This window comes from Varanus komodoensis, unplaced genomic scaffold (assembly GCF_004798865.1).
Source record: "Varanus komodoensis strain SLA01 unplaced genomic scaffold, ASM479886v1 scaffold5, whole genome shotgun sequence".
Taxonomy (NCBI): domain Eukaryota; kingdom Metazoa; phylum Chordata; class Lepidosauria; order Squamata; family Varanidae; genus Varanus; species Varanus komodoensis.
In genome coordinates, this window is record NW_025336087.1 from 39241188 (window position 1) to 39264581 (window position 23394).

General features: G+C 39.9%; 1 protein-coding gene across 7 annotated transcripts in view; it reads left to right on the plus strand.

The window, feature by feature from the left end:
* The window catches only part of SEMA4D (semaphorin 4D), a 124557-nt gene that overhangs the window by 64113 nt on the left and 37050 nt on the right, over window positions 1-23394 (plus strand). For 5 of the 7 annotated variants that reach the window (XM_044446590.1, XM_044446591.1, XM_044446585.1 and 2 more), the window contains 5 exons: window positions 2863-2971; window positions 17429-17821; window positions 19720-19865; window positions 20251-20313; window positions 21659-21757. In XM_044446590.1, the coding sequence (XP_044302525.1) occupies window positions 17731-17821; window positions 19720-19865; window positions 20251-20313; window positions 21659-21757 (399 nt within the window). In that variant the 5' untranslated portion in view covers window positions 2863-2971; window positions 17429-17730. The remainder of the gene's footprint in view (window positions 1-2862; window positions 2972-17428; window positions 17822-19719; window positions 19866-20250; window positions 20314-21658; window positions 21758-23394) is intronic. The other 2 variants (XM_044446587.1, XM_044446589.1) reach the window with 1 other exon arrangement.

Genomic DNA, 23394 nt, shown 5'->3' on the forward strand with positions numbered 1-23394 from the left:
ATTAATTACACCTTTGAAACTGCCTGGCTTGCCTTATATTGCATTTGTAATTGAGATGCATTTTTTCCATTAATGAACACATGAAATGGAAAATTTTCCACAGAAAAACTAATGACTGGAAAATGTGGAGTAGAAAATTCCCTAGCCCCCAAATCACTGGAGACAATATAGGTTAGTAATAATATACAATATTTAAATGTCCATTTTAGGCAAAGTGATCATTTTGTATCTCAAGGCATTTATTGAGGGTAGAACTCTTAAATATATTCTCAAACAGCAATGAAAACAATGCAATGCAGTGGGTCATTCCACCCACTGTCATTTTCAAATAATAACATAGTGGCGTATATATGACAAATAAGAAGGAAGAAGGTGGGATTAGCTATGGCTGACAACTGCATCATATGTGTTTGCCATTATGTAAATTTGGAAGTGACCACTTCCACTGGCTGTATAGAAGAACAAGGGTAGGTCATGATTCCCTTTTAATACAATGCTGTGGGTTTTCAAAATCTGCAAGAGTCATCATGAATATGGAACTAGTAGATGGAAGCTATTATGCACCAAGGTGACTGCTAATTTCATAACTCTTTAAAAATGTAGAAGTCATGTTAAGTGATTAACATGGAAAAGAACTATAAAATCCCAGTACCACCACCTGGAAGCGGCCACTGGAGTAGGAATGGAATCACATTGCAAGTTCTAGAAATCTAACAGGATCACACTCTCTTATCTCATTTCTGGCAAAAGTCACCTTGGTGACATGGTGGGCATGTCGTGAGCAGAGCCAGCTGGAGCCAGGGGTCAGACTGGATGGCCCGGGAGGTCCCTTTTGACTTGCTCTGTTTCTGTGTTTCAGCAACTTGGACAGTACTAGAAAGTACCCCACTACTTTTCCCATGGGAAATGGCTAGACACACACATTCTTTTCAACATTTAAAGAGGAAGCACCTTCTCTCACTTCCTAACTTAGTGATCCAAAATATATAGCAAGGAACAGTAATCAGAGCAAAATGACTTAACTAAGTATTTCTCTTCTGAAAATCTTTGGCTTGGTTGATTAAGTAATCTGCTAGACTCTCCTTGTGTTCTATGTTTTGTCCTTGCCCTGGGTTTATGTAGCGATAGAGTTTAGGCCGCTGGGCAACAGCTGTTTCAGACCATTTACAATCAATGTTGTCACAAATGTAATGCAAACTGATACTGTTACAGATTATCTAGAAAATTTTAAAACATTTAATGGTGTGATTCTTTAAGAAGGTCTGTTACCTGTATAGTAGTTACAGAAGTGCTTTGAATTACTTTTTAAAATGATTGTTTTAAAAGCCACCTTAGCTCAGGAATGCTCAGTGTAGATGGAACTATTATTAAATCAATTTTAAGCCTAAAAGGAGCTGGCAATGAAAACTACTCTTTCAGTGCTTTTTCTGCGTTAGGTCATAACAATGGCAGTTTGATGTTTCAGCTTGGAATGAATTTAAATCAGGAGAGGCATTGTCACTGGCTTTGCTGGCTGCAGTTTCACTGGTGGTGTGTTTATGATATTGTTATCATCTTCACCTCTTGTTTCATGAACATTTGCTAGTGGTTCACAGGACCTGACAGCCTGTGGGCTAAATAATCCTGTGATTAAGTAACAAACCATAGTTAACTAGAGCCTCTGTTGGGTTTGATGGGGACCATTGGTGAACACCAACTTCAACATTTTTCCAGATTTTCAATCAGATTTAGGTTTGGACTTCGACTGGGCCTTTCTAAGACATTCAGCTTCTTGTTTTTTATTTATTTATTTATTTATTTATTAAAACATTTTTATGCCGCCCCATTCGCCGAAGCCTCGGGGCGACTTTTTCACTAGTCCAGTGTTATTTGGCCTGTATATTTAGGGTCATTGTCCTGCTAGAAGGCGAGGGCAGTGTTCTGCAGTTCAGTGAAAGGCTGAGCAACCTACAAAGGAGCCAGTTGTTGATTGATGAGTAAAAGTGAAAGCAGCAGGCGCACCACCTGTACATGCTCAACAGCTCATGGGCTGTTTAACACCTTGCCTGCCATGTAATGCACACTTGGTCATGCAGTGAAAATGCCCCATCTCTGATATCAAGGAAAAAAGACACCGCTTACCAATTAGTTGCATGTGTGTAATAAATGTATGGACTTAGCTTGAATGAATCTTGCCTTTCAAGCTTCCGTGGGAGGCTTGTAATCTGTTTCAAGAGTCATTTCCTGTCTGAGATCTAGGACATAACAAATCCAGTATTGGCTTGTATTGACTTGGGTCAAGTATTGACTTGGCTGCACTTGGGTGGAGCTGCACTGGGGATGAAATGGAGGACAACATATGCCAGATTGCCTAGCAAAGCCACTGTAAACTGCATTTTCCCCTATAGGACCCAGGATTCAGTTTCCGTATAGCATTCTCATATCTTGAGGTGGCTATGTTTTCTGGCATCAGTTTATAAATGAAAAAGAAGGAAAATAACCCCTTATTCTCTGCCTTCCAGAACAACCTTTCTGTCTCTGGCTTATCACAGCCAGTTATTTGGGACATCAGCTCAGGGCTTGCACAAGCAAAAGTTGTGGCTATCATGCCTCCTTGAGTTCTGATATTTGTTGCTTTAATGGTAAATTCAGATAGTAACTTGTACTGAGGGTTTTCTGCAAAACCTCCCCCAAAACTTATGAGTGAAACACTTTCCATTTCTCTGGAGGCTTGTCCCAGTTTTTCAATGAAGTGGTAGCAATGAATTGCTTTTCCTTAGAAACTAACCCAGCATTGTGGCAGAAAGCAATCTTCATCTTATGCTAGAATAACAAAGTCCAATATTTTAATGATACCTTCCTTTATTTCTCTCTTTAATACAGCATTGAAGATTTCTGGGCTTTATTGTTGGACTTCGCTTACATAGAGAAAATAGATAGTTAAAAGAGATGATTCCTGAGGAATAAAACTGAAAATTCCAAATGGTGGCAGGTATTGTCTCATATCATCCTTTAAAACTACATTTTGTTTCTCTCTGTGTGTATCTGTATTACACCCAGATTTGTCAAAGAAGTCAGTTAATCAATAGTTAGGAAAAAAGAGTGGGATTTCTCCTTTGAAGTGATATGCCTCTGTTCCAGAAGCATCTCCACTGTCACATAAAGTATATATCATAGTGAATTTGGGTTTTGATTTTAACTTGAACAAAACCCTCACAAAATTATTTCCCCCTGTATCACATTTGATACTTGTGGTGCCCATAAGCCCCCAAATTTGAAGGCTTGTGGACATCCTATGTAAAACTGCCAAGACAAATCTTCAGCTCCCTGTCCTGCTTCCCTGTAGATTTCACTAACTGGACTTTTGGAAGGGGCAGGAAAGAGGTGGAGAAGCTGAGAATAGCTTGTGTATCCTTGCCTTTACATGCTCCTCCCCTCCCTGATGTAAGGGTCCAGGGCAGGGGTCCTCAAACTTTTTCACCGGAGGGGGCAGTTGAAAGGTGCCGGTGCTGGGTGCGGGCCGGAAAAGTGGTGCCAGCTGGGGGCACTGGCCAGAAAAGTGGTGCCAGCTGGGGGCACTGGCCAGAAAAGTGGTGCCAGCTGGAAGCGCAGGCCGACACGGGAGTGGGAGCGGGGTGCATTGGCGCAGCGGTGGGTGTGCGAGGCAAGGCGAGGCAGGGGCAGGCACGTGCCGCAATGCAGCGGCTGGTGTGCGATGCAGCAGCTTGCTCGCTTGGAGATCGTTTTCTCCAAGCAAGTCTAAAACTATCTCCTCGCGAGCAAGCCACCACCTCCTGCGCAGACGGCGCATTGAAAACCTCTGAGGCAGGCTGGATAAATGGCCAAGGCGGGCCAGATCTGGCCCCGGGCCATAGTTTGAGGAGCCATGGTCCAGGGCATGGGCAGCTGGGTAACAGGTGATTCACTAGGACCCAGGAAACAAGGCAAGGTGGTCAGAGCCAGAATCCAATTACCAGTCCAAGTCATAACTCCAAATTGCACTATCGGACAGGCCAAAGTCAAACCAAGAATCCGTAGTAGCACCATCCAGGAAACAAGGAGATAGGCCAGAAGGCACGAGCCAGGGAGACAACATGAAGGAGCAAGTTACCTTGGAACAGGAATCAAACACAGCAAGAACTTCAGTACACTACAAGCCAGTGTTGCTGAGCCAGCTTCTGGAGGGAAGAACCATTTTTTAAATAGCTCTTCCCCCAGGACTCCCAGATGGTGCTCATGAAGGCCCTGGCAGCTGCAGCAGAGTCTGGGACCAATTCTACAACTACCAGGGCTGTTATTCTGGCATTTGGCCAGCAGGAGGACTCTTGAAGATGCCCAGATCCTGGCACCTGACCAGTGGAATGCACCTTGTTATCCCTCCAGGGTTGCTTTCCTGACACAGTTCTTTCTGTGCTGGTTGTGAGTGCAGGTAGGAGTCAGAGTGAAGTTTCTGATCTTTGATCTGGGAACGCAAGCTAATGAACCCTCAGACAGGGGGCCCAGGGTACAAGTATATTTTTCTCAGGCAGTATCTGCAGACATGTAGCTTCTGAGTCCCACATCTGCCCTGTGATCTCCTTCATGATATCTAAGGACATATACACATAGGTACATAGTTTGTGAGGCTTACTTTAGTTTCCTCCCCCACACTTGAAAAATTCAGTTGCACTTACTCAGCGTTTGTCATGGGAAGGCATGCTTTTGTGTTCTTCTGATATATGCAGTGATCCATGTCCAGGAAAAAAAAAAAAAAATCCTCGATCTGAATTCTGCTGACAACTTGACCCTTAGCACTGCAGGGCCTGAGGTTTATTTTGCTGGTAGTTTACTAATTTACAGGCTAGATTTTAGCATTCTCCTAATTTTTCTTTACACATGCATACACACACATATAAAGTGACTTTTGTAAATGGATAGTGCTGTTGTAAGGTTTCTTAGGGCTATCAGGTGATAGTGACAATAATGTAGTCTCCCTTCAAAGGAGAATGCCATCCCATCAGTTGATCGTTGATTGTTTGCATCTTCAAACCAACTTATTAGTTGGTTTGTATTAGTAGACATTCTTCTCCACATATTTGTACAGACATATGCAGAGACCCAGCACCACACATAAACTGCTGTTTGTACATTTATTGTTTAGGCAGGGTTTGGAAGTTAGCACTTTAAAAATTTCACACTGTGAATGTCTAAAAGCAGATGAAAGAGAGATGGTGGGGAACGGTACTGGTAATTTCATGTGACAAATGAAAAATACTGCTGCTCTTTCTGCCAACAGAAGCTATGCAGCTAAAAATGAAAAACTTTTCTGTCTGTGTATATTGAACTTTGTATTCCTGAAAGAAGCTGTTTGTGGCTTGAACAACCATATAATTAAACAATTATAAGTGCTTGAGCTTTTTTAAAAAAATTGGTAAAATAGCCTGCTGTAGTCACTTGTCTAAAAAAGCTATACTACTTTCACACTGATGAATGACTTAAACAATATTTCTTGGCAAATAAGGATGAGATGTTTAACTTTAAGCCTCTTACCATATCTTGATAGACATCTCATAAGAATGCTTATTGCAAGACCTTTAACAGTATAAATAGGTATGAGTATATTTTGCTTTCCCTGAGCTGTTTTCAATCTTCCTCCTCTAGCATATAGGAACCCAACTACTCAAGGAAGGCTTGTTGAAACATTTTTGTTTCTTTGTTAACTCTTAGGAAGACAAAAAATCAGAGGTATTGTCTTTGGTGAATGGCTAGTTTTGTTTAGCAAATACTGAATTCGTGCTGGCAGCTTTCCCCATCTCCCAGTCCTTTTTTCTGGCTCTAAATTATTACTGAATAACTCCAGAATAATTTACTGCTCTTTCTCTTGGAGTGAGAGAAAAAGATAGTGTGGGTGGTTCTGCAGTAGCGCATGGAGTACCATTTTCAGAGTTAGGATCCCTGCATACTTTCTTGCATGTTTGTATTGTTTGCATTGTCTAGGAGGCCATATCCAGGTTCTTATGAATGCTGGGCAAATGGCTTTTTGTAGGCCCTTATCTCATGCATGTGCATAACCTGTTGCACCGGGTTTCCTGCAACTACTTTTCCTTCTATTCTCAGTCACTCCCAGTAAACTGTCATATATCTTCATTTCTACAACTATTATCACTTATTTAGATATTTTAGAGGTATAGCATGACCTGGCCATTTCTGGTAGACTGTCTGAGATAGATTAGCAAACTATGGTAACACCTTCCTTTGGCCTTTGTCAGCTGTTGAATATTGCCACTTGCTACCAGAACCTGACATAGCTAACATACAGGCCCTGTCAAGCTCATCGATACATGACATAAGGCTGATTGGTTTGGGGCAGCTGTGGTCTTTGAATGGCCCTCTTCCAGGACTGTGTCTTGAAAAAGAGCTCTGACTGAGCCTGACCTAGTCACTTATATCTGTGATGCCAAACGAGAAGACTGAAGTGATTTGCACTTGGAATAAGCTATTGCTGTTGGAAAAGTAGGTATAAATCCTTCTGTTTTGTTCTTGGAGAGAGAGGAATAAAGGGTCTTTTAAGTCTTATTTTCGCTAAGGAAAATCAATGTCTCTCTGGGCTGTCTCTGTTCAGACCACAGATAGATTCAGATATTCCTCCATACGTATACGAACACCCCCTGCTTGTAGAGAGGAACAGTTAATTATTTAAAACCCAGCCAGGCATCTGATGTGGTAGGAACTCCAAAGATGTTTTTCACCTCAGCTAGAACTAGACTAATATATGTATGTCTGCTCTTGGAGAAGGCTAGTGTTCTTGCTTCTGAAATATATATGAGGGTGTTTCATTCACATCAACTTTATATGGCAGTGACTCAGTTGTGGTAACAGGATGACTGCTTGAGATTAGTGAGGGGCAGGGTAGGGCCTCTCTCTTCTGTGCCTGTTTCATGGTTTCAAGAGAATTGTGAAGTGGTGATCTGCAAGGGAGTTCCACTTAACAAATTTCAATAGCTACCAGTTTGTTTGTAGGCTAAATTAAAGCTACAGGTTTTGACCTTTAAATCAGAGGCAGGAAAGTTGTGGATCTTCAAATTTTTTGGTCTACATTTCCCGTCAATCCTAGCCAGCATAGCCAGTGTTTGAATGCTCATGGATATTGTAGGCCAACACAAATTGCCTCACTCAAGCAAGATATCACCTGTTCCCATATAAACTGGCTTGCCTGAAGAACTTACTGTGTTTCCCCGAAAATAATACTGGGTCTTATATTAATTTTTTACTACCCAGAAGTACAGACAGGATTTAGAAGAGGGAAAGGAACTAGAGATCAAATTGCCAACATATGCTGGATCATGGAGAAAGCTAGGGAGTTCCAGAAAAACATCTACTTCTGCTTCATTGACTATGCTAAAGCCTTTGATTGTGTGGATCACAACAAATTGTGGCAAGTTCTTAAAGAGATGGGAGTACCTGACCATCTTATTTGTCTCTTGAGAAACCTATATGCGGATCAAGAAGCAACAGTGAGAACTGGACATGGAACTACTGATTGGTTCAAAATTGAGAAAGGAGTTCAGCAAGGCTGTGTACTGTCGCCCTGCCTATTTAACTTATATGCAGAGCACATCATGAGAAAGGCGGGGCTAGATGAATCACCAGTTGGCATTAAGATTGCTGGGAGAAATAACAACCTCAGATATGCAGATGATACCACTCTCATGGTAGAAAGTGAAGAGGAACTAAAGAGCCTCTTGATGCGGGTGAAGGAGGAGAGCGCAAAAGTTGGCTTGAAACTCAACATTAAGAAAACTAAGACCATGGCATCTAGTCCTCTCACTTCCTGGCAAATAGATGGGGAAGAAATGGAGGTAGTGACAGATTTTATTTTCCTGGGCTCCAGGATCACCGTAGACGGGGACTGTAGCCAAGAAATTAAAAGACACTTGCTCCTGGGGAAGAAAGCTATGGCAAATCTAGACAGCATACTAAAAACCAGAGACATCACCCTGCCAACAAAAGTGCATATAGTCAAGGCTATGGTTTTCCCAGTTGCAATGTATGGCTGTGAAAGCTGGACCATAAGGAAGGCTGAGTGCAAAAGGATTAAGGCCTTTGAATTGTGGTGCTGGAGGAGACTCCTGTGAGTCCCTTGGACCGCAAGGTGGTCAAACCGGTCAGTCCTAGAGGAGATCAAGCCTGACTGCTCTTTAGAAGGCCAGATCCTGAAGATGAAACTCAAATACTTTGGCCACCTAATGAGAAGGAAGGACTCCTTGGAGAAGAGCCTAATGTTGGGAACAATAGATGGCAAAAGAAGAAGGGGACGGCAGAGGATGAGGTGGCTAGATGGAGTCACTGAAGCAGTTGGTGTGAGCTTAAGTGGACTCCGGGAGATGGTGGAGGACTGGAGGGCCTGGAGGAATGTTGTCCATGGGGTCGCGATGGGTCAGACACGACTTCGCAACTAACAACAACAACAAATATTAATTTTTGCTCCAAAAGATGCATTCGGACTTATTTTCAGGTGATGTCTTATTTTTTCATGTACAACAATCTATATTTATTCAAATACAGTCATGCCATATTTTTCTGGAACATCGTCATAACTCTCCAAACGCTGAATTGTGTTGCAACAGATGTACTAAATGCATCTGTCTGGCTGATGATCTTAACTGGGGCTTATTTTAGGGGTAGGGCTTATATTACAAGCATCCTGAAAAATCATGCTAGGGCTTATTTTCCTGTTAGGTCTTATTTTTGGGGAAACTGGGTATTTGGCACAACTCAGCAGTAGGATGAGTGACTACCAGGAGTAAGGCCCTTCTCTGTAATGGTGTATTGTTGGTTGAAGTTGGTCACTATATTCCTATAACTGACATGTGGTCTGGTAGCTTTTAGGTACCCAGTTAATACGGTGTTTCTCCGGGGTTTTGGTGATATGTGTCTGAAACAAATAGCTTCTTTTAATGTTTTGTCTGCTGGTGGCATTTTCTGTTGTGCTTCATTATGGATTGCATTTTCATTATATATTGTAAGCTGCATCGGCAATTGCGTTGAAAGATGGAATAAAATAAAATAAATATAAATATGACCTAAAGAGCCAAAGCTACATGAAGATATACAGTTATGCCAGCTCTCTCTATATTGGAGCAAGCGATAGTTGGCACACTCACAGGTAAACTCTCTGTTATCTGATGAGTTTTTGGAAGGTGCTTCTGTATTACATATAACTGAATTTTATAGAGTGCTTGTACATATTCCGTTTAGCACATTCTAAAGGTTCATGGAGCCTTGAGCTTCATTTACATTTTTCTCATAGGGATCAAATACAGCATGCCTTGTTTGCTGTTGAATACAAATAAATTGAAATGCTACTACTTAATTGGTTAGTACTAGAATCGGGATGCATATTAAGATGCACCCATTTTTACAAAAGAACCTTTCAGCAAATCTTTGCCATGTGTTTGAGGTGTGATGGAAGCCTTCCAGATCCTCTTATTATCTGGTATTAGCATAACTGTAGCAGGCAAAAGCTTTTTCCTTAGCAGCCAAGTGGTACTGGATGTGAAGTACATATTACTGGCTTTCTGCCCTAGATCACATCAGCAGGCTTGGTGTGTGTACCTAAGAAAAGGTATTCTGCATTCCCAAGGGGCACCTTAAATGAGCTCTTGGCAGAGGGAAGGTTTGTGAGATGGATTTTGTTAAGCGACAGCCAACTGCCAGGTTGAATGGTTGTTCGTAAAATAATATTGTTTGCTTGCTTGTAGATATGCAAGTGTGCTTTTCAGGCAAAGGATAGATCTGCTGGGATAGTGCCAAGGAGCTGACCTGCTGTTCCCATAAAGAAACTGCTTTGTTCTCTTTTCTCCACCTGTTGACTTACTGTATCTGCTTTGGTGTAGCTACTGCTCCTCAAAGGCCATATAGACCTCTTCCAACTCTGCTGTTGTATGATTTTGTGATCCAAGGGCAAACTAAATCTCACTGTTCAGTACTACACTGACAACATCTCTTTCCCCTTCTCCCCATCAGTTGATCCGAGGGGCACCAATTTCCAGTGGCTAGGTGGGATGGGGGGGGTAGCAGTGGCACTGGGAAATTCTACCTCCGTGTAGATTCCCAGGAGGCATGTGCTTGAAAGCATTTCTTTACATTCTTATGATAAGGCTTATGCCTGTATAGAACAGTTGCCTATTTTGTCTATCTAGAATTACTTTGATCACTGAACTTTTTAAATACACAATAAAGAATGGGACATTAAAGCATGACATTATTTAATAAAATGTATAACTTTAACAACTGCCTTAAATGCAACAATAGCCTGTTTCGTGTGGTCGTCTGCTGCAAACCTTAGAAACTCGTAGATTATTTTGCAGTGCATTGCACTTTCAAACTGTACGCTGTGTCCTGGTGACACATACTAATTCCTCTTGACACAAAGATTATTAGAGCTCCATTGATCCACTGCACAATAATAAAGATAAACATATTTTTGAAAGTGAACCACACATTCCGCTTCCTTCTGTCTAATTTCCAATTAACTGTAGCTGGAGATACATCCAAGTCATGTCATAAAATTGAGGCTTTTGGATTTCTTTCTAAATGATCATTTGTTGTTTAAATATCTCTGCTCATTGCATGTAGATCTTTGGATAGCAATTGTTATTTTGCCCTTCCTTGATTCCTTTGTTATTTTCATGGCTAGATTTCTGTAATCTCTACCTCAGTGTGTACATGCCCTATTTGTGTATAGTTTTAACTTGTATAATACCACAGATTTCAGTAAGACTTGAGTAATGTTAAATTAAGGTGAAATCACAAAAATAATTTTCTTTTATTATTTAAATCATTTATCATATCTCTCAAATATAGGTGGATGACTTAAGAATTAAAAAGCAACAGTATAAAATACAGTAAAACTCAAACACCAGATTAGGCTTTTCATGTATTAAGGCAACAAGAAAATGTATTAGGGTTAAACACATGAGGGAATAAAATGACTTGGGTGCCCTTTGCACTCATTCATAATGGCCTTATTACTCACCACCCAGAATTTCACCCATCACATCTAGTGGCAACTCTCACACCCCCATCTGGAAAATACTCCTGTTTATGCTGTATATATCCACCACAACGATACTACTGAGTGATACTGGTGCATTTTGTCAGCCTCTAGAAATCGAAATCATCTTTAGAAAAAGTAAGGAGAGTGCCTGGGTTCATGCATTACTCTACGCAAATGTGGCTATGAAGCCATATTGGCTTTGTGTGTTGTCCGAATCTAGCAGGATGCCTTAATGGTTTCTAGCCCAGCCCAACAAGCCATGACGTTTTGTCTGAATTGGACAACAGGTCAGTCAGACAACCTGTAGAACTACTTGGCCGGAGCAGCAGAATGGTTATGTGCTTCACACATGCGGCAAGTGTAAGCCATTTCCTTCCTCTCCTAGTTTTGCAATGACTCTTGGACTGGGCAATTCCTTACGAAGTGAGATCATGCTTTGCAAAAAGGAGGTTCATTCCACAGCATGATCTCCTGTTTGTTGGTGTGGGGTGAGGGGAGCCAAAAGGTATTTGCTCTCAGTTTTGAAAGTGTCCTCCTGCTGCTAACATGTTGGAACTTGCAAAACTGGAAGGGAATCCCAGTATCAGAAGGCTTGGCTTTGTTTGGTATGTGTCAAACATACCTTCCTACCTCCATCTACGTTTTGCTGCTCCTCGGAGTGTTAGGAACCTCCAAGTCAATGGCAAATGGAAGGTTTACTTGGGACATGTTATTCTTCCCACCGAGAAAAAATAACCTAGGGATCCTGTTTGGAAGGAGGGAATTTAAGAGATGTCCCCCAAAGCATCCCCCTCCCTCCCTTCCTCTGCCTGTCTCTGTGTGTGTCTATATTAGGGATTTGTCTCTCTGAGTGATCCACACTTAGAAACCATGGTGCCTGGCTTGTTAAACCCTAGAAGGTTACATGGGTCATTGTTTTCTTACCTTCATGCATGGTAAAAAGCAGCAGCATGATTGGGTATTTTCACACTGTCTATGTTGTTGTGTTTTTTTAATATATTTTGGTCCATGTGGTTAAAATGCATAGGAAGAAACTTCAAATTGTTGTACGTAGTGGATAATTTGGCTCATATCATGTCAGGGATGGAAGAGATAAGGTGTCTATAAAGTTCCTCCTCCCCCTGCTCCTTAGAGAAAGCAGGATATGCCACTGAATGTGTCCAGTGCTTTGTAAGAACGTAAGAAAATATATGCTGAATCAGACAAGAGGTCCATCCAGTCTAGGATTCCATACCCACAGTGACAAACCAGCTACCCACAGAATTCCTCAAGCAGGGTAAGAGCAAGGGCTCTTCCTGCCCAAGCTCCTCAGCAGCCAGTGCACCTCTGGTAAAGCAAGAAGCACATAATCAGCAAAGCTAGTAGCCACTGATAGCTTCCTTCCTCATGAATCTGTCCAATCCCTTTTTAAAGCCATCCAGATTGGTGGCCAGCAGCACTTTCTGTGGTGCTGAATTCCATAGTTTAACTATACATAGTGCCAAAAAATCCTTTTATATGTCCCAAACCTTCCAGCAATCAGCTTCATGGAATGACTCAGGGTTCTAGCTCTGGGGTCCAGGTTATGGGAAGGGGAGAAAAATGTCTCCCCCTCCACTTTCTCCACACCATTATGTTAAACACCTTTATCATGTATTTCCTTACCCTTTTTCTAAGCTGAATAATCCCAGTCTTTGTAGCTGTTTCTCATAAGGGATCTGCTCCAGCCCCCTTTTGTTGCCTTTCTCTGACCACTTCACTACACCACCAAGTCATTTATGAATAGGTTGAAAAGCATTGGTCCTAATACAGAAACCTGTGTGACTCCAGTAATTGCATCTTTCTGTTGGGAGAAATTGCCATTTATTCCATCATCTGTCTTCTGTTTTTTAACCAATTAATGATCCATAAGAGGATCCCCCTTTTTTTAATCCCGTGAATGCTGGTTTGCTCAGGAGCCTTTGGTGATGGACTTTGATTTAAAAAAAAAACCTTTAGGAAGCCCAAGTAAACAAATGTCTACATACTTGATGACACTCTCAAGGAACTCCAGTAGGTTAGTGAGACAAGACTTCCCTTTGTGGAAGCCATGCTTTTTTATCTCCAGCAGGGCTTGTCCTTTTGTGTACATACTGATTCTATCTTTAATGATGCTGGCAAGCAGTTTACAAGCTGACTGACCTGTTATTCCAGATTCCCCTTGGATTCCCTTTTTAAATATGATGTTGCATTGGCCATTTTCCAGTCCTTTGGTATAAATGCTAATTTTAGGAACATGTTAAATATTTTGATAAGAAGGTTAGAAATGTCATGCTTGGGTTCTTTGACAAATCTAGGATGGACACCATCTGGGCCAGGTGCCTTGCTACTTTCAGTAAGGTTGAGAATTTCATCTTTTGTCACTATTGTCTGCCCTGATTACTCAGACTCCTTTCCAGAATGCATAAACTCAGGGACAGTTATCTACTCTTCATCTTCTGCTGTGAAGATTGATAAAAGAATTCATTTAGCTTCTCTGCAATCTCCTCATCCCCACTTAATTCCATAATCATCCAATGGCCCAACTGCTTTCTTACCAACTTCCTTTCTTTTGACATATTTAAAGAATTCTTTATTGTTAGCTTTGATATCATTAGTGATATGCTCCTCAAACTATGTGGTTTTTATTCATTCATTTATTTTGCTTCTCTGATGGTATGCTTGCATCTCCCTTGTGCAAACTTATGGTCCTGTCTGTTGCTTTGTACTTCAGATGCAAAACAGACATTACTTTAAACCACAGACCCTCTGAAGTAGATACAGATCTGGGTCAGAGCTGTAGGATAAAAGAAGGAGGCTTCAAGACTTCTGTGGATCCAATCATCATTGGGCCTTTGTGCTTATATTAGAGTAAAATTGGGAGGAAGCATCACTTCTAGATATGGATGGCACTGCTGCCCTGAGATAACAAAAGGGACGTGTGACTGAAGGAAGGAAAAGGTGTTCATGAACGAAAACAAGAAGTGGATGGTAATTGGTTTTGTTTTATGAGTTACTAAAATGAAGTTAGTCAAAAGCAAGACATGCTTTACTTGTGAAATAGGGTTTGAAGGAAAGAAGTAGCAGTTTAGGTGTGTTAAGTACTAGATTTAAGGAACAGCCAGGGATTTGGAGCAGATTCAGAAAGGAGGATGGATGTGTTTTATGTACCTTGTGAAAGTAGGAAAGCAGAATAGAACACAGTACTACCTCGATGTAATAAAGAAACAAAAGCAGAAGTGAAGAGATAAAAGGGAATTAAAAGTTTCATCTTTTAAAAGCTGTGAACTTGAGTGATAACCTGTTCACTACATTGCATCTCTTCATTTAATGGAAGCTAAATGTCATTTTTTTATGATCCTGTTTCACATCCACTTGGCTTCTACTCTCCATTCCCCAGCTGAGGGGCAAAACTCAAAATGGTACAAATATTGGTCTAGTCTTGTCTGCCCAGCACAGCACAACACAGCATTGAGAATGTCTCCAGGCTGGAACTGTTAATATCCTTTAGATTACAAGTCTACCGAAAGGTATTAGTAAGTATCCATCTTGATGTCAGGATGCCTCAGTGCTTAGCAGTTGCCATGGTTACAGGCTTCTACTGGCTCACCTTTTGGGGGGCAGAAAATGAAGAATGAACTGAAATAGGTGGAAGGAAGGTACACATTTTGTCTAGATAACTTAAATAAATCTAGCTGACTCATTAAGAGCCAGACAACTTCTTATACTAATTGCATAATATATAGCTGAGACTTTTAAAAAAATTGCTATTGTAAGCATAGGGAGGGAGGGAAGGTGTAGCAGTATGTGGGGAGGAAGGTTAATCCTCCACTCCAGGAGCATAGTGATTTTGATCCTAATCAGGAGCATATGTGCTTGTACTAGAGGTTGGTTGGTTTGTTTTGTTAAAGATATGTCTCAGCTGCCTATTATGCAGTTAATGTAATATGTAGCTTGGTTCTAAGGCTGGAGTTTTTATTAGGATTGAGTAAATATTCATAGGATTGCAGAATAAGTGTGCTCTGTAGAAATGATTAAAATATTTGTTTTGTGTGGAATAAAAAATGATGGCTGCATGGAACATTCGACTAAATGTACAACACTTTGTATACTTTGTTTTGTTATGCAGTCCCTTGGAACAAAATGTGGTACGTTTATTTAATAAATAATCTTGGGAGTAGCCTTTATTTTTGGGAAGAGTTGAAAGACACACAGAATTGAAAGAAAAGTGATTCGATGGGCAGAAAAATAATGTTCAAATTCTTGCTCCCTTCATGACCTGGACCCATAACCTTGTGTTTACCTTCAGCATAATCTGGGTTATAGACCTGTTGTGAGGATGACGTAGAGAAAACCATGTTGTGAGATAACATGGACAGAGCCTCCTATTGTGTGGGAAGCTATGTACAACCCCTTTTTAGAGAAAGAATGAGTTAATAAATTTCATTTTTTAAAATTTATTTTCATAAAAATGAAATAAGATACAAATAAGAAAAAATAGAGAAAAGGGAATACCAAGAGTTATTAAAGAAATATAGCATATAATTTCAACATCTAATCTGTTCATGAGAAAGCAAGAATTTCTATCCCCTCCAGCCACAGTTGAATCAATCAGATCCCAGTTAAGGTTCCAGCCACAAAAGTATCGAAACAATTATAAATGATGTCCTAACAGCATGAAGTACAAGTTTCTGATAGCATTTTACAAATTCAGTTTTCTTAAGAATTAGTTAAATTGCTCATAAGACACTTTCCATTTTTCATTAAATTCTTTGTCAGGTCTTCATATATTATAGGATCATTATTTTTCCTTAAATATATTCCATAGTATGCTTCCATTGGAGAGATCAAAGGATAAATTGGAGGACCAATTCTCCTTCTCATGGAATACCAAATTTTTATTAAATCATCTCTAAGTGTGTGGCTGTTATTTGGTGTCAAAGCTTTTTTTTTTTCTTCAATAGATTCTTTAGCCCATAAATAATTCCATCTTGAGGATCAACTATTTCCAATTTCACAAATCCTTTATTAAAATTAAAAATCCAGTCTGATCCAAATCAAATTGGCCAAATAATAAAATAGCTTAATATTAGGTAACTGCGAGTCCTCTTCTCTTCTCTTCTCTTCTCTTCTCTTCACCATTGCAAGGAATTCTCCGCAAAAATGATCCTTTGTAGCATATGTGGATCGTGTGATGAGGCAAGGCCACTGCCACCGCAAACAAAACCCTAATTTCATTTTTCAGTAGATGGTCTCAGAATGGGCAGTATTTGAAGTCCTTAAAGGATAAGCCTATCAATGGCTGTTAGTCCTGATGGCTATATTGTTCAGCATTTGAGGCAGAATGCCTAAGTACAGCAGTTGCAGCAGGGTGGGGAGGTCTTGCTTGTGAGTTTTCCATGGGCAGATGATTGGCCTTTAGCTGAACAGAATATGGACTTTATTCTGACCCAGGATGGTTCTAATATTTATATTGTCTGAGGAGGGGTTGTTGGGGATTTGGTGTATATCTCAATGAAAATGTTGCCCCGGTCTGTAGATACTGTGACAAAAGCAAATTCCATGTTGGGAAAAGGAATCAGAAACAAAATTGCCAATATCTTAATGCCCTAATAAGAAATCTGTGGTACAGCTGCATGTGTAAAATTACAGTTTGGTCGCAACACCTCAGAAAAGACATTGTTCTGCTGGAAAAGATGCAGAAAATTATCCAGCAGCAGCGACTTCCCTTTAAAAACAGGGTTATGGTGTTTAGGGCTTTTTAAACAATTATTTAAATATCTTTTTAGAGGTATTTATGGTATGAAGGATGTGAATACAGAGTAGCTTTTTTCCTTTCATAATCCTGTAACTTTGGGTCATTTCATGAAGCAGAATGGTAGGGAATTCAGGACAATATAAAAGGAGGTACTTCTTCATGTAGCATTTAGTTAAAGTATGGAATTTTCTACCATAAGTTGCAGTGATGGTCACCAACTGGGAAGGTTTTAAAGAGGTTTATTCTAATTAGGGCAAGATAAGCTTAAACATCTGGAGTTTATATAATTCTTAGAACGGTCTCTGAGCTACACAGAAATACCTCAACCTTCCTGTAGCATAAACCTCTGTTTAATAAAATATAGTTCTATTTGGTATTTTACTAAAATAGTAAACTACACCTTGAATTTAAAAACGTCTACATTTTTCTCTGCTCACCCTGCAAATGGTTTGCTTACTGATACTGACAGATCTAAATGATAAAAACACATGGAAAATAAGGTTTTAATAGTTTCCTGTCACTATTTTTGATATTGAGCTTCTCTTTCCTTTTATAAAATATGAGGGTTTTACTGAAGACCTACGTGTATACCTTAATGGGTGGAAATTGTCTATAAAATTTTTGACCACTTCCTTTCTTTTACTTTATTTCTGCAGTTTCCTATCCTGACCCAACTTATCAGGAGCATGTGTTTAAGAAGCAGAAGAGTTGTTGAGACTGATTCTGGAAGTTATTTCTGTTCCCTGTTGTGGCAAATATATATTTATTGGGGGAAGTGATCTGTCACATAACAGACATTTGGAATAGCACTTCCAAGGAATCTGAAACACTTCCATTTGATTTGAGGATGTTTATATTTTTACAAAATCCATGTTGCTGAACAGAAAAGGCATTGCTTCTGCCAAACTTGCACAGCAGTAGTAAATCCAGCTACTTCCATAGAACAAGGATACTTGACATGGCTCTCTCTCTATGTGGAGCTGTGAGTTTATTTCTTGGAATGGCAACAGCATTTGGTCCAGTGCCTCGGATCACTTGGGAACACAAAGGTGAGAGTGCAGCTTCATCTTCCAGATGAGTCTTTTGCTGATAAATTTTGTCAAAATATTTCATACCCATAGATGAAAGTAGTATTTGTATGTCACTGCAGTTTACTGAAACTATGATTTATTGTACTGTAATATGTGCAGTTCCATAGATAAGCTGATGTAACTGGAGGCTTAATTCAGTGCATTTGCATTCTGAATTTTACTAGTGTGTGAACATGCTCCTCTGTATTGGACATGCATGCTGCCCTCATTACAAGAAAGGTGCAAAACTGTGTGTTTCATAGCATGGTCACTGATGGTTCCTAAACTCACTGCTTGGAGCATATTTTCACGTCCATATATGCCCTCCTGCTCCTTGAGATCGGCAGCAGGTGCCCTTCTCCGGGAACCCTCCGTGAATGATATTAGGAGGGTGAGTACCCGGAGGCGGGCTTTCTCTGTGGTGGCGCCCCACCTATGGAATGCGCTCCCCAGAGAGGTCCACCTGGCGCCGTCGCTATTTGTTTTTCGGCGCCAGGTCAAGAGCTTTTTATTTAAAACTTATTTTAATTGTTAACTTATTATGGTATTTATAGGATTTAACATTTTTAAGCCGAGATGCTACCGGGCTTTTTAATCTCTAATTGTATTAATTGTTATGTATATGCTTTAATTATGCTGTGAGCCGCCCCGAGGCTTTGTTGTGATGGTGGTGGCATAGAAATGTTTTAAATAAATAAATAATAAATATTGCCTCAGTCAGAGACAACTTATAAGTGTGCTGAGGTTGATGAAAATATGTAATATACGTGTGAGTTACCTCCCAGTATAGCAGGTAGGGGCAAATACCTGAGTTTCTTGGTTTTTAAAATACTTTCCCAATTTTATCTCCCTTTCCATACTAAAGCCACTGACAAGCAGCATAACTGGATTTCCTAAGAGGGGATGTTGTAAAGTTGTTTCACTTTAAAAGTAACACAAACAATTCTAGAGCTGAATGCTTCTGTAATTTTGTTCTTATCTGGTTGTCTTATTACTTGTCTAATCATGCCTTCAATTCTTTTAGGGAGGGAGGGTCTTCCTCATTTTCTTTCTCTGTTGATGCCCTTCAACCCATTCACAACCTTTCTTGTTCTCTTTTTGCACCCACAGTCTCACAGTCTGTGGGTTAGCACATCAAATCCCATGACAGTCAGCACCACTTACATGCCCATGACACACAGTTCCCTGTCCCTACAACTTCTCTCTCACTCCAGTCCTGCATATCCAAAGTTCCCTTCTAAGGCCCAAAACAGACATTAGCTTAAATCTGTCCTTAGCAGGTATTTTTTCCTTTTCTTTTCTGCAGTAGATACAGGGTCTGCAATCCGTATCTTAAATGCCATGTAGGCTTTACACTTGGTCCCTATCCAGATGAAGTTCCCTGAGTTCACTCTAGGATAACAATGGAAAGGGAGAAAAAAATAGTTTCTATGTACACAGTTAAAGCAATTAGTGTTGCAGTCCTAGCATTCATTGTCAGCATTTCCATTGCTGTTTCAAATGCAATGTGAGCCGCCCCGAGGCTTTGTTGCGATGGGGGCGGCATAGAAATGTAATTAATTAATTAAGTGTCCTAAACCAAAACAATCATCTGATAAAGTTTTGACAATCATGTACTTACATCCCTATACAGTCTTTGTTCCTTCTTCTGTATCCAGCACAAACTTCTTGCTTGTAATTGGAAAACTTTTGTCCTCTTAGATGAATATAATCTCTGCTGGTGACTGTCAGTCCTGTAGTTCTAACACTCTCTGGAACCTGAAGGTCTCCTGCTTTCTTAAAATACAGTGGATGTGTTCACATTAGCTTATATCATGTTATATCACAAATACCATTCTAGTTTGACTTAAAGCTTTTCAATTACTGTATTTTAACAGATGTTCATCTAGTGCATTTTCAAGAACCAGAAACATTTAATTATTCAACTTTGTTACTAAATGAAGACAAAGATGTGTTGTATGTTGGAGCTAGAGAAGTGATCTTTGCACTAAATGCATTAAACATTACAGAAAAAAAACATGAGGTATGTATGCAGTTTTGTGTATTTAATGTCACACTTCAGAGTGTCCATAACCAACCATGCAGTCCTAAACATGCTTACTCAAAAATAAGGTCTATTGAATCCTATTTTCTAGTAGCTTTGTTTAGGAGTACATCTGAATATGTGTGGTTGTAGGAATATAGGAGAACATAAGGATTTACAGGTGCTGCTATTCTGATACAGTAGGTTTCTTTAGAAAAGGCTCTCTCCCAAGTGGACAGATGTTTTGAGGTTTGTGATACCTTGCCTATTTGCTTGCATTTGCCTTAGGATGGTCTTGAAACCATGTCTTAATAAAGTATTAATTGTTGAGTGGCAGCACTGGGAAAGCCTCTTGATTGGTAGTTCCAATTATGTTTTCTTCCAGGTGTTCTGGAAGGTCACAGAAGAGAAGAAAACTAGATGTACAGAAAAGGGCAAATCCAGACAGGTGAGTTGTTTTTGCCATTTGTCTCTTATTAATTTGACTTTTTAGAAAGTAATTCTAGATTGAAAGTAATTGAAGAAGTAAATAATTTGTTAGATAAAGCTTTATTAGAATTATTTTTGCTCTTGTCCTGCTTTAGTTACTGTAAATAATTTTGTTAAATTGATACCTTTGACTGTGTGATATATGTAGTTCATTATTTATTTACCTCACAGTAGTGTTTCTAGAAAATATCAGTGAACTGGCATATTATTCTTTAAATACAGCGGTGCCAGTATAAAAAGGAACTGGAGCCTCCAAAGCAAGTTACCTTCTCTGCCTGTTGTCTCCAACCCCTGCTCTGTAAGCAGGCTTGGCTTTTTGCTGCACAATATTTGATAGATAATTGACAGAGGAGCAGCATGTCATTGAAGGATGAGCTTTATTAGCATTTCATTTTGCTTGTATTGCTTTAGGGCTTGGAGCAAGCAAGCAATGAGATTTTCCCCTCTTCTGGAATTATAACATTCTGTGGGTGGCATTCTGTTGTGGCCTTGCTTTTGTGGGAGTCACCTTTTGCATAATAGGACATTGGTCCTTCCACAATAATCCCAAATGAGTGGAAACAATGGATGTTGGAATGGGGAAGGTCAGTGTTTACTACACTCATTTTCAGAGTTATTTTTAGAAGTGTGAAAGCCCTTTTGTGCAAATGGTTACTCTCACAAGTACAATAGAACCATTGGGGGCAGAGTGGTCCTGCTAGATACTGCCAATTGACTGATAACTCAGGCTTTTATTCACAGCACAAATATGGAATCTCTTATTACAGTGGTAACTTTCTTAACCCCTAACTTTCTTGTGTTGTGAGCCGTCCTGAGGCTGTGTAGCAACGGGGACGGCATATAAAAACTGTAAGTAAGTAAGTAGGGTCTGTTTCTCTTAGGGCCCTTTCATCAAAATGTCAAATCTTTAATGCAAGGCCATGCTTCATCTTGAGGTGGGTGTCTTAGGGGATTGCAAAACTAGAGAAGAAGCAACAGCTTGCTTTTCTAATATGGCTCATTTTCTGAGTTCATTCAAAATATATTCAAATTCAAATGCATGGTGAACTGTATATTTTAACTATGGAGTCCATGATAGTAACTATCTGAAACAACTTTGCATCATCATTTATAAATAGGGAACTTGGAAACATATTTTCATAGGTAGTGGCCCAGTCTTAAAATTCATTATTACATTCACTGGTAGTCAGATGATTAATTCTCAACTTATTATGTGAAAATAAGCCCAACTGATTTCAGTAGAGCAAAGAAAAATGATTTGGGTTTATTAAAAGCTTTATTTTTCTCCTACTTCTGTTTTACAGACAGAGTGCCTTAACTATGTTCGTGTCTTACAACAGCTGAATGACACATTGCTTTACGTGTGTGGAACTAATGCATTTCAGCCAGTCTGTGATCATTTGGTAAGTGTGGGAATGCATTTTATTTTAGGGGAAATTGGAAAAGCAGTAGAAATCATCTGGTTATACTGAACATGAGCATGACCAAGAGCTATGTATATTTCTGTCCCATGAGGAAATTTTGAAATTTAAGTCATTATTTCCCAGTAAATGGTGTCTTGTGAAGGCTTTGTTTCCGTCCCATTTTTGTGGGTGCTGTTCTCCTAACAATCACATTCATAAAACTTATAAATAGTGGACACATCCTGTGTGCCTGACAACCCTTTTGTGTCTCTTCCTAAGCTCTCTGACTCCCTTCTCTGCCTGTCTTGTTTCTGTCAGCTCCTGGCTATTTCATAGCTTCATACTACTGAATACTTCAGAATGAAGTCCTCCTTGTGCTTAAAAAATCCACCAATTCTGTCTGCCCTCCATGTCTCTGACTCTCTCATCGCTCTCCTTTACTTGGATCTTTCCTTGTTCCCAAGAACAGGACTCTTGATGTTAGACTGTGACCTTTCTTGTCTCTCTTACCTGTAAGTCTGTTATCATTTCAACGACGTTGCCAAAATTTTCCTTTTCTTTGCCCTGTCCTTGCCATAGCTTTCTACCTTACTGATGTATTAATAACTTCCCAGTTAGATGACTGCATTTTCATCCTTTTAATGGCTTTCTACCATGAGAAAGTTTCTGTAATATTCAAGACAGTATACCGGCCCTCGTTGGCAAGAGAGGCATGCTGCTGTTAGGTGCCAACAGTTCATTGGGTGGTTCTCATTTCCATTTTCCTGCGGGGTTTCCTGGCTTTCAAAATGCATCATAATTCTATCCACTTAACCCACTATCCAAGTTTGGATTTTCATATTTCTGCATATTAAGGTGAGATATGCACATTTCAGTTTGCCTGTAAACACAGCCCCTTCACTCCTCTGTGTGAGCCATTATTAAACAAGGAGATCTACAATCATAGTTCCACATTTTACTTGAACTGTGAAACTGTGTTTACCAGCTTTCGAATGAGTTGGGCAGCAACAGTTTAATATTTTTACTTGACTCAAAGCTGGTAGCCCATTTTCCAGTTAGGATGAAACAGTTTGCAAAGGAGCTGCATGCTCAGGCAAAGGCTTACGTGTAGCTGAGATATGCTTGTCCAAACATGGCTGCAGTCCCCATGACACAAGCAATTTTATTTCTGCCTTTATATCTTCTGACTCATTAAATTATACTTCACACTTCCATCCTTTAACTGGTGTCTGTATTATTCCCTCTGAATTTCCTTTACTGTCATCATTTTTCACTTTGACCACTTAATATGTCTTGTCTTGTTCCTACCTTAGCCTTTCTTTTCCCTTCATTCTGCTTCTAAATATGGATTCTCTCCTCAAGCTCTCACACAGAAGTCCTCTTTCTTTCCTAATTACGTTCTTCCCCAAATCCCATCTCTGCTTTTGAGTGGCTTAATATCTGCATGTGTATCGCTGGAGTCATGCCTCTTGCCTCTTCCTCATGTGCACATAGGCACAACAGGGGAATAGCAGCACTAGATTTGTATGTATCTGTGTGATAATAAACTATTTTTCTAGCATCTCTCTTTGGGTGTATGTGGGGGGGGTGTGGGTGTTGTGGGTGTGTGCGCATGTTTAAGGCAAGCATTTTGTTTT